The sequence below is a fragment of the Tupaia chinensis genome, unplaced genomic scaffold (assembly GCF_000334495.1).
Source record: "Tupaia chinensis unplaced genomic scaffold, TupChi_1.0 Scaffold141247_1, whole genome shotgun sequence".
Taxonomy (NCBI): domain Eukaryota; kingdom Metazoa; phylum Chordata; class Mammalia; order Scandentia; family Tupaiidae; genus Tupaia; species Tupaia belangeri.
Window position 1 is genome coordinate 627,041 of NW_006201110.1, and position 11,452 is coordinate 638,492.

The 11,452-nt window shown below is 46.2% G+C and overlaps 1 protein-coding gene across 12 annotated transcripts in view; it reads left to right on the forward strand.

The window, feature by feature from the left end:
- Nucleotides 1-303: 303 nt before the first annotated feature.
- Nucleotides 304-11,452, forward strand: part of SRRM2 (serine/arginine repetitive matrix 2) — a 17,938-nt gene continuing 6,789 nt past the window's right edge. For 4 of the 12 annotated variants that reach the window (XR_003546949.1, XR_003546951.1, XR_003546948.1 and 1 more), the window contains exons 1-10: nt 308-1,828; nt 2,686-2,793; nt 2,995-3,159; nt 3,327-3,404; nt 3,834-3,896; nt 3,984-4,016; nt 4,247-4,297; nt 4,461-4,553; nt 5,699-5,897; nt 7,664-11,450. Coding sequence is in view for 5 of the 12 variants with exons in the window: in XM_027766152.1 (XP_027621953.1) it covers nt 1,587-1,828; nt 2,686-2,793; nt 2,995-3,159; nt 3,327-3,404; nt 3,834-3,896; nt 3,984-4,016; nt 4,247-4,297; nt 4,461-4,553; nt 5,699-5,897; nt 7,664-11,450 (4,819 nt within the window). In the remaining 7 variants the exon portion in view is untranslated. Of the gene's footprint in view, nt 1,829-2,685; nt 2,794-2,994; nt 3,160-3,326; nt 3,405-3,833; nt 3,897-3,983; nt 4,017-4,246; nt 4,298-4,460; nt 4,554-4,638; nt 4,907-5,189; nt 5,260-5,698; nt 5,898-7,663; nt 11,451-11,452 lie in introns of those variants that run through there. The other 8 variants (XR_003546953.1, XM_027766152.1, XR_003546954.1 and 5 more) reach the window with 7 other exon arrangements.

Genomic DNA, 11,452 nt, shown 5'->3' on the forward strand with positions numbered 1-11,452 from the left:
ATCTTTTTTTTTTTTTTTGGAGAGGTTTTTTTTTTTGCTATAGGGCACATGCGCTCTCCAGAGAGACAGAGACAGAGAGATAGAAAGCGAGAAATCACTCCCCGGGGGGATGGCCACACTGCAATCCCTTCTCCATTCTCCTCTTGGGATCATTGGGCACGCATGCATGCACGCACATGCGCCCTGCGTGAGTTTAAGCCACCGGGTCTGGGACTTGAACCACGGTCGGCTACATGGGAGTCCAGCGACATAGCCATTACGCTAACTGCTGGTCCCCTTATTTCCACCTATTTTGACCAACTCCTGCTTTGCCCCTTCCTTAGGCTTTCCTGGGATAATTTTCCCTAACGTATTTATGTTCTGTAAAACTGTTTTGAAGAAGATGAGTTGGAAAAAGAAACAGTACATATAGCAGGAGAAAGGAATAGAATATGTTTAGCCAAGGAATCTAAACAGAAAAATGGGCTTGAGGATTCTTCCAAGCCATGCTAGACTTGGGACAGGTTCAGAGGATAGAACCTGTGGGAGGCCTGGGGAACAGGTAGAGGGATTGGGAGAGAGAAACTAGCAGGTGTAATACAGGTGATTGATAGGGAAAGTCACAGTTGGACATCGACAAAAGAGGTAGAGAGTGAGTTTTCTAGGTAAGTTGAGGCAAGGTATGAGAGTAGTTGAAACAGGCCGCTAGTTTGATGTGTTTAAATACATTGAGTTCAAAATAGGTACTATTTAGCAAGAGTTGGAGGAGCTGAAAGTCATGTGGCAGATCTTATTGGGAAGGAAATTGGAGGAATAAAATATCAGGGTAGTTGATAGAAGCTGTAAGTAGTTGGAGTAAGGAAATGGCTTCTTACCTGGGAGGTGAAGTATAAAGTTAATGTGTCCAAGTTCATGTATATCTCTGGCGTGCATGGTGGCCTTTAGTCTGGGTGTGAGGCTGCTAGGACACTTCTGATTTATCTCTACCAACCAGTTTACCTGTTCAGGTATCTAGGGGCTGTATAGTCCATTTTGTGTTTATGCAGAATAACCTGAAATCCTTAGGTAAGTTCTCAGGAGAGTGTTTGGATACTGGCTGCAGGCCCTTGGGTGCCACAGATCTATGTTTGGTGTTTATTGTGCTCTGTTTTGAAGCCTTGGTCAGTTACCAGAGGTTAGGAATTAGAGTAGTTGGTGAAGACACCATTTGTGTATTGGGGCCAAAGGAGAATAAAAGGACAGCGTAGAGAGATCAAGAGAAACAGGATTCTTGTTTGCCTGGGGTGGAAAAAGAAGAAAGTCCAGGTGCAAGGAAGGATGATTTAGAATTTTGTGCAAGAGCATTGGGCAAAAGTCTGAAAGAACTGGGCTATGATTTGGTGGAAAGGAAACTGGGAAGGATAAAGAAAGGGCTTTTGTTAGACTAGGAGAATGAAGAAGCATTATGTAGCTAAAGGAGATTTAGTGTGACGATAAATGTTGAAATAGGGATGAAGAGCAGGGCCTTGGGTGGTGGTTAAGTTGTTAGTTTGGGGCCAGGGGCCTGACCCGTATCTCCCCGCTCCCCCCCAGGAGCGGTGGTGCCCCCCCTCCCCGGGCACGGGGCCATGTACAACGGGATCGGGCTGCCGACGCCCCGGGGCAGCGGCACCAACGGCTACGTCCAGCGCAACCTGTCCCTGGTGCGGGGCCGCCGGGGTGAGCGGCCTGACTACAAGGGAGAGGAGGAACTGCGGCGCCTGGAGGCTGCCCTGGTGAAGCGGCCTAATCCTGACATCCTGGACCACGAGCGCAAGCGGCGCGTGGAGCTGCGATGCCTCGAGCTGGAGGAGATGATGGAAGAGCAGGGGTGAGGGGAGGGCTGGGGTAAAGCCAAGCACTGAATGAGTGCAGAGCTGGGGGTGTTAGGTGGGATGTAGGGAGCTTAGGGCTGGTTGAAGGAGGCCTGGAGAGGAGATAGAATAGGGGAGGTAAATAGAACTAGAGAATGAAAAATAGTTTAAGGGACAGAGCAGTGCGGGAGATGAGGAAACTGTTTGTCAGGGTCACAAATGGGAGCCTGAGAGTGAATTATTTAAGCAGAGGTACATGGGGGAAGGGGGGCATTAGAGAATAAAAATATGCTTTAAGGAAGAGACATGAAAGCCAAGACAAGGCAGGAAAAGAGCGAGGTTGGTTGATAGGTGTTGCCTTTGGTAGAAAAGAGGAAGGCAGAAGAGTTTAAGGATTGAGGCTTTGAAAAGTAGTAAAGACAAGAACACAGGAGTTGGAAGAATACTCAAGAGGGGAATCATGGGCTGGATAGAGAAGGGAAATGTGGAAAAGGAGCACATTTAGGCAGAAACCCTATTAGAGCAGTGGTTTTCAAACTTCACTGGCACCTTTTTCATGTATTATATTTGACTTTGGTATCAAAACACCTGTTTTTGTTGAAGTGGGGAAGAGCACTTGGAACTCAGCCTGGTTAACTTTCTTTTCGTGGCTCTTGCAGTGTGTAGCATGTTTAAAATCCACTGTTCTAGAGGGTGTTATATTGAATAGAGAGAAGAACGATGAAGGGAGAAGATCAGATGTACTTTAGGGACTTTTGGGTGACAGTGAGTGAAAAGTTCTATGTGTGCATGAAGAGGGAAGGGACCCTATTAGGAATGAGGATTGGGGAAAGTGTCCTGTCAAGCTCTAACCCTGAAGGGGTTTGTTCTTCAGGTACGAGGAACAGCAGATTCAGGAAAAAGTGGCGACCTTTCGACTCATGCTGCTGGAGAAGGATGTGAACCCTGGGGGAAAGGATGAGACCCCAGGGCAGAGGCCAGCGTGAGTATTTTGCTCTGGTCTCGCTTGATTCTTCTGGCCTGTATGCTGCTGCTACTATTCTTTCTCCTTACTTAGAACTTTCCTCCTGCCTTCATTTTCCTTTTCCTGTGCCTATTTGACTCCTGCTTATAATTGTGTTCTCAATGTGGCTCTGCCCCTTGCTCTGTATTTCTTTCAGACTTTCGTCCTTTTTTCTTGTAGGGTAACTGAGACTCACCAGTTAGCAGAATTGAATGAGAAGAAGAATGAGCGTCTCCGTGCTGCCTTTGGCATCAGTGATTCCTATGTGGATGGCAGCTCTTTTGATCCTCAGCGTCGAGCTCGGGAAACTAAACAGCCAGTTCCTGAGCCTCCCAAACCTTACAGGTACACAAGACCAAGAGACCAATATCAGGGGCTCTTTCTGTGTTTAAGCACACTGTATTTTTGTGGAGTGTTTCTTCCTAAGTTCTTTAGAATTTGTTCTTCTATAGTGAAAACGTGTAATAAATTTATCTTAGTACCCATTTTCGCTTCTTTTTGTTTCTTCCCAGCCTTGTCCGAGAGTCTAGTAGCTCTCGTTCACCAACTCCAAAGCAAAAAAAGAAGAAAAAGAAGAAAGACAGAGGACGGTAAGTTAGTCAAAAAGTTACTCTAGTCACCAGAAGACCCATTCTGTGGTATACGTTCTGGAAATGTGGAGTTTTTGATTCTAGGAAGCAAGAGACAGTTGTCAGGGAGCAGGGAATTACCATTTAGTTTCAGCTGGGAAAATAAATGTGTGTGCTTCTCAGTGGGGAAAGGTCAGGTCTGCAGCTCTGTCAATTAACTGACCACTGGCATTTTGGATTTTTGGAATTTCCTTTTTTATTTTGAGGTTTGTTGATTTAAGGAGATATGGGAGATACTTTGTTAGTAAAAAGGGAGTCCTGGGCTTAAGTTCGGGGCGTTTATATCAATTAGCTTGACTTTAGAAAATAAAATAACTCTGGCATGTGTTGTAAGGAGAGGGCCAGGGAAATAGCCTAGCAGAATGACCTAGCCTCTGAATCCATCTTTAGCAGGTCAGAGAGCAGCTCTCCTCGACGGGAGAGAAAGAAGAGCTCAAAGAAGAAGAAGCACAGGTAGGAGATGGGTGTAGAATGGTTGTAAAGGCTCTCAAAGTACAGGCATAGATGTCAATATATGTATTTTCTTTTTGTTTCCAACAGGTCAGAATCTGAGTCTAAGAAACGGAAGCATAGGTAAGAGCTCTTTGGCTGAATTGGGAAGACATAGTGGCATGTGGGAGTGCAGAGCCAGTGTTTGTTGGCTTTGCTTGCTCTTTAATAGTCGCTGAGAGTGTTTTCTTTTTCTTGGAGTAAAGGTCAGTTTGCTGATCTTTATGTTGATAACACTCCCCAGTTCTATTTTACTTTTGATTTTATTTCCTTTAAAAAAAATTAATTCTGAATAACCTTGCCTTATTTCCCAGGTCTCCCACTCCAAAGAGCAAGCGTAAATCTAAGGACAAGAAGCGGAAACGGTTAGTGCATTTGAGGGGAATATGCTTAGTAAGCTGAATGCCACTGTAGGGGAAGAAGCTAGACTTGGTCATGTCTCTGACTAGTAAAGGCCTGAGGAATGGGTGAGGAGAATCTAATCTAGGTGTGACAGCACCTTGAGTTGTGATGGTGGTCATCTTTTAGGTCTCGAAGTACAACACCAGCTCCCAAGAGCCGCAGGGCACACCGTTCAACTTCTGCTGATTCTGCTTCCTCCTCTGATACTTCCCGTAGTCGGTAAGGGGTAGTCCAGGAGGAAGGGAGGGAGAGGGAATGGTGGGTTAATTAATTTAATATTTATTGAGCGCCCACGGTGTGCTAGGCGCTGCACAGACCATTCGGAAGACACGGTCCCTGCCCTCTAGGAGCTGACAGGCTAAAGCAACAGGATGGACAGACATATACATTTCCCCTTCTCTTTTTTTTTTTTTTTTAAATTATTTATTTATTTTTTTCCTCTTTCGTTCTGATGTATATGGACTGCCAGAATAGGGGGTGGGGGTTGGTTTGTTCGTGGTGTCTGGGGGAGGAAGGAATCCTTACCCTGGCTTCCTTAATCGGGGAAGGCTTCTTGAAGGAGGTGGGCTCAGGTGAGTTGTGAATGAAGCAGGTAGGGAATGGGTTGGGTGGAGGGTTTGGGGATGTTTGGGGAGGTGAATCAAGGGGTAGAGGGAAAACATCCTTTGGGATTGTGTTGGGAAGGTTAAAGTACAGTGAGCTTGCGTTTTAATGAGTGATTTGAGTCATGCGATTAAGGTTTTTTGGAAGAGGGTTGTAGAGTGAGGAATTGTGGATGGGAGCTGGGGAGGGGGTTTTCTGTTCTCCCTTAAACTGATTTTTCTCCTTTTCCCCTTCGTCAATTAACTCCCTAAGGTCTCGAAGTGCTGCAGCTAAAATCCATACAGCTAACTTGACTGGGAGAAGCCCTTCTCCTGCCTCAGGGAAATTATTTATTTATTTTTTTCCTCTTTCGTTCTGATGTATATGGACTGCCAGAATAGGGGGTGGGGGTTGGTTTGTTCGTGGTGTCTGGGGGAGGAAGGAATCCTTACCCTGGCTTCCTTAATCGGGGAAGGCTTCTTGAAGGAGGTGGGCTCAGGTGAGTTGTGAATGAAGCAGGTAGGGAATGGGTTGGGTGGAGGGTTTGGGGATGTTTGGGGAGGTGAATCAAGGGGTAGAGGGAAAACATCCTTTGGGATTGTGTTGGGAAGGTTAAAGTACAGTGAGCTTGCGTTTTAATGAGTGATTTGAGTCATGCGATTAAGGTTTTTTGGAAGAGGGTTGTAGAGTGAGGAATTGTGGATGGGAGCTGGGGAGGGGGTTTTCTGTTCTCCCTTAAACTGATTTTTCTCCTTTTCCCCTTCGTCAATTAACTCCCTAAGGTCTCGAAGTGCTGCAGCTAAAATCCATACAGCTAACTTGACTGGGAGAAGCCCTTCTCCTGCCTCAGGGCGTCGAGGGGAGGGAGATGCACCTTCCAATGAACCAAGTACCACTAGCACACAACGGCCCAGCAGTCCAGAGCCTTCTACAAAGCAACCTAGTAGCCCTCATGAAGACAAAGATAAAGACAAGCCTGAGGTATGTTCCCGAGTTAATAGATAACTCATTGAGTTGCAAAGATAGGGGTATAGGACTGATGTGTGAAGTGAAAGGGAGAGTTGTAATGGTTTATTAGGAGAAGTGAATGCATTTTTTTCCTGCATTCTTCTTCCACTTAACACGTTTCTATTCTCTATCGGCAAGTTCTTTAGAATTGTGACTCACTGAATTGTGAAGCCTTTCAGATCAAACCTCAGTGGATATTAATTGCATTTATGTCATTATAATGTCTGCATGGAACTGGAGTGAAAGTTTCTCTTAAATTGCATTTAGCAGGACCAGCAGTTAGCATAATGGCTATGTTGCTGGGCTCCCACGTAGTCGACCATGGTTCGAGTACTGGACCCGGTGGCTTAAATTTAAGCTGGGCGTATGTGCATGCGTGCCCAAGATCCCCAAAGGAGAATGGAGGAGAAGAGATTACATTGTGGCCATCCCCCTTGGGGGACGATTTCTCGCTTTCTGTCTGTCTCTGTCTGTGTCTCTGGTGAACGCACGCGCCATATAGTTAAAACCTCTCCAAAAAAGAAAAGAAAAATTGCATTTAGCTTTACTACTTACAATGTTTGAGGGTTTTTTCTGTTTCATTAAATGTTGGTCATAGCTCACTAAAAATTTTCAACCTTCTGGGTTGCTGCCAACAAGTCCAACACACTGTGGAATGATCTGATCTCTCTGTTTTTTTGGCCAGAAAGCATGTGTGCTCACCAGAAAAAGGAATAAAGCACTCCCCAATGGCGTGTGGTCATAGCATAATTTCTTCTCCATTTTGTCAGGATTCTGGGCATACATGCACATGTGTGTGATATGTTTTTCATGCCTCTGAGGTTGGAATTCAGACCTGTGGTTGGTAATGTGGAATTTGGCTTTCTTAACTACCAGGCTAAGGAGTCGGTCCAAATTGGGTTTCAAATTTTCTGTTCTAATTCAAGCCTTAATAATCTTTTCTCACTTCAACTATTATTACATAAATTCTTTTTTTTAAGAATTAATTAATTTTATTTATTCATTCACTTTATTTTAATTTGATCAGAAAGACAGAGAGAGAGAGAGAGAGTGAAAGAGGGAAAGTGAGAAAGCAAGCCACCAGATCTGAGACTCGAACCGGGGGTGGCCATGTGGGAATCCAGTGCCCTTATCCACCACGCCACTTAGCGGCCCCACATAAATTCTTTCTTAATCTATATGTTATCCGAGGTTATTTTCCAAATTACAAATTGAATCACTCACCTCAGATCACCTACTTCCTGCTATAGAATTATACTTAAGGCATGTATAATTTGATCTTTTATCTCTTCCTATATTTCAGCTCTCCTAGCCTACTTTTTATATTTCACATAAATCACATTCTCAAACTTCTACTTCATTGTTCATACTTTTCTCATTTTATAGTTATTTCTGAAGGGTGAAGTTCACATTGGGAGTTGGTTCTCACTTTAAAATGCTCTTTTCGCCCAACAGCATTTTGTGATCTGTTCTTAACAGTTGTGAATCATTTATTTTCATTTTGTCTTTACTCTGAGATTTTCAGACATCATGGCCAGATTCTTTATGTGTGTTCTTCACCTTGCCTGATACTATGTGATTTCTTCATATCAATTAATAAGACTATTGTGAGGGGGAAAGGACCAATTGTTGTAATGGGGCGTGTAGAAGTTTCATTGTAAAGGGATTTGGAGTCTTATAGGTGATGTGAAGATTTGATGCTTATATATTCCTATCCCTGCTCTCTGTTCCACTCTTAGAAACCTGCAGCTCGACCTAGCCCCTCTCCAGAAAGGAGCAGCACAGGCCCAGAACCATCTGTTCCCACTCCGCTCCTTGCTGAGCAACATGGCAACTCCATACAGCCTCTTGCAACAACCCCTTTAGGTCAAGAGCCAGTGAATCCCCCATCTGAGGCTTCTCCAACCCAGGGCCATTCACCACCTAAATCTCCTGAGAAACCTCAGTCATCTTCAGAGAGCTGCCCACCATCCCCTCAACCTACCAAAGTTTCTAGGCGTGCCAGCTCTTCCCCTGAAAGTTCTAAACCTGCACCAGCTTCTGGGGCCCGTCGAGAGATTTCTTCTTCTCCCACATCCAAGACTCGTTCACATGGCCGAGCAAAGAGAGATAAATCACATTCTCGCACCCCTTCCCGTAGGGTAGGGAGGTCCCGGAGCCCTACCACTACTAAGAGGGGGAGATCGCGATCTCGAACCCCTACCAAGAGAGGTCATTCTAGGTCCCGGTCCCCTCAGTGGCGTAGGTCCCGGTCTGCACAGAGGTGGGGAAGGTCTAGGAGCCCCCAGAGACGTGGCCGCTCTAGGTCTCCTCAGCGACCAGGCTGGTCAAGGAGCAGAACTAACCAGAGAAGAGGCAGGTCTAGGTCAACAAGACGAGGCAGATCACAATCTAGATCCCCAGCCACAAGGGGCAGGTCTCGTTCTAGAACACCAGCCCGTCGAGGCAGATCCCGCTCTAGAACACCTGCTCGGCGAAGGTCACGGTCCAGGACACCTGCTAGACGTAGGTCTCGTTCAAGAACACCAGCCCGAAGGGGTAGGTCTAGGTCTAGAACACCTGCCAGGCGCAGATCTAGGACCCGGTCACCAGTGCGACGGAGATCTCGTAGTAGATCACCAGCCAGGAGAAGTGGAAGGTCACGCTCTAGAACCCCAGCCAGGCGGGGGAGGTCGCGTTCTAGAACCCCAGCTAGACGCGGTGGTCGCTCGCGCTCTAGAACTCCAGCCAGACGTGGTGGTCGGTCACGCTCTAGAACTCCAGCAAGGAGAGGGAGATCTCGGTCCAGGACACCAGCAAGACGAAGATCTCGTAGTAGAAGTCTGGTTAGACGTGGAAGATCTCATTCTAGAACACCACAAAGAAGAGGCAGGTCTGGTTCATCATCGGAGAGGAAGAACAAATCCAGAACATCTCAAAGAAGGAGTAGGTCTAACTCAAGCCCAGAAGTTAAAAAATCTCGTGTGTCTTCAAGGCGGAGCAGGTCTCTTTCTTCACCACGATCCAAAGCAAAATCTCGCTTGTCTTTGAGGCGAAGCCTTTCAGGGTCCTCTCCGTGCCCTAAACAGAAGTCACAGACACCACCCAGGCGTAGTCGCTCTGGATCATCCCAACCTAAAGCTAAATCTAGAACACCACCTAGGCGCAGTCGCTCTGGTTCTTCTCTGTCACCTAAACAGAAATCTAAAACACCATCTAGACAAAGTCATTCAAGTTCATCTCCTCACTCTAAAGTGAAATCTGGAACACCACCCAGGCAAGGGCCTGTAGCAAGTCCCCAGGTGAATGAACAATCTGTGACACCTCAAAGACAGAGCCGTTCTGAATCATCACCTGACCCTGAGGTGAAATCTAGGACCCCTTCAAGACAAAGCTATTCTGGGTCCTCTCCTAGAATGAAATCTAGCACACCTCCAAAACAGAGCCCATCCAGATTGTCATCTCCACAATCCAAAGGGAGGCTAGTGTCGCCAAGACGACAAAGCCATTCTGGCTCCTCTTCTCCAAGTCCTACTCGGATGACATCTAGAACGCCTCCAAGGCAAAGCAGGTCAGTGTCTCCCTGCTCTAAGGTGGAATCTATATTGCTGCCAAGACATAGTCGTTCTAGGTCCTCCTCACCAGATACCAAAGTAAAACCTAGAACACCACCAGGACAAAGTCACTCAGGGTCTGTTTCACCGTGCCCCAAAGTAAAGCCCCATACTTCACCAGGGCAAAATGTTTCTGCATCAAAGTCACCATGTCCTCAAGAGAAGTCTAGTGACTTACCAGCACAAAGTTGCTCTGGATCCTTAAGCCTCTCTCCAGTAAAATCTAGTTCACCACTAAGAGAGAGTCATTTCAGATCCTTATCTCTGCAACAGAAAGGACAATCCCAAACGTCACCAGATCCCAGATCTGATACTTCAAGCCCAGAGGTAAAACAGAGTCACTTAGAATCTCCATCTTTGCAGAACAAATCTCAGACACCACCTAAGGGTGGCCAGTCTAGGTCTTCATCTCCAGTCACTGAGCTGGCACCCATATCTCCAAGACCAGACCGAAGTGAACTGTCGGCAAGTCCTAGGCTGAAATCTGGAATGTCACCTGAGCAGAGCAGGTCCCAGTCTGACTCTTTCTCATATACTGCAATAGACGCTAAATCTTGCCTGGGGCAGAGTAGATCAGAGCCTTCTGAATCAAAAGAGAAAGCTGGTTTACCTCTTCAGGGAGATGTTAGTACATCATCACCTAGACTACGAGACAGGTTTAGTCCTTCTCCAGTGCAAGATAGGCCTGAGTCTTCGCTGGTACCGAAAGACACACCTGAAACCCCATCAAAGGAAAGAAGTGCTGCTGGGTCATCTCCAGATACAAAAGACCAAAGTAGTACATTAGCTAAGTCAAACCAAGATGATGAACTAATGGAGATAGAGAAATCGGAAGAATCCTCCAACCAGGTTTTATTCCATTTGTCTCCAGAACTTAAAGAAATGGTTGGAAATAACTTTGAACCATCTCCTGATGTAGAAGAAAGGCCTGATGTGTCTTTGACTCTTGACCAAAACCAGTCACAGGTTTCTTCAGAAGCAGAAGTCCCTACAGTGGCCTCATCTTGGGGTGAGCCACATTTTTCTCCAGAACATAAAGAACTGTCTAGTTCTCCCCCGAGGGAGAATAACTGTGGATCGCTTTTAGAATGTGGAAACTCAGGCCCTATTGTTACAGACATGAATACTGGACTTTCTCCTGAGATTAAAGATGATTTGAATGAACCTTTCCTTAATCAACTGGAGACAGAGCCATCTCTAGACATGAAAGAACAATCAGCAAGATCCTCCAGGCGCAGCAGTTCTGAGTTATCCCCAGATGCAGTGGAAAAGACAGGGATGTCTTCAAATCAGAGTGTCTCTTCTCCCGTACTTGATAATGTACCCAGAACACCCTCTAGAGAAAGAAGTAGTTCTGCATCTTCTCCTGAACTGAAAGATGGTTTACCCAGAACTCCATCAAGGAGAAGTAGGTCTGGGTCTTCTCCAGGACTTAGAGATGGCTCTGGGACTCCCTCAAGGCACAGCCTGTCTGGGTCCTCTCCTGGAATGAAAGATATACCTAGAACACCGTCCAGGGGGAGAAGTGAATGTGATTCTTCCCCAGAACCAAAAGCTTTGCCTCAGACTCCTAGAGCAAGGAGTCATTCTCCATCATCTCCAGAGCTCAAGTGTCTTACCCCCCAGAGAGAAAGAAGTGCATCAGAATCCTCAGTTGAACAGAAAGCTGAGACCAGGACACCTCTTGGGCAGAGAAGCCGGTCTGGATCTTCTCAAGAACTTGATGGGAAACCCAGTGCATCTCCTCAGGAAAGGAGTGAGTCAGACTCTTCTCCTGATTCCAAAGCCAAGATACGACCCCCACTTAGACAGAGAAGTCGCTCTGGATCATCCCCAGAGGTTGACAGCAAATCCCGACCTTCTCCTCAGCACAGTAGATCTGGTTCCTCCCCTGAATTGAAAGATAAACCAAGAGTGGCACCCAGGGCACAGAGC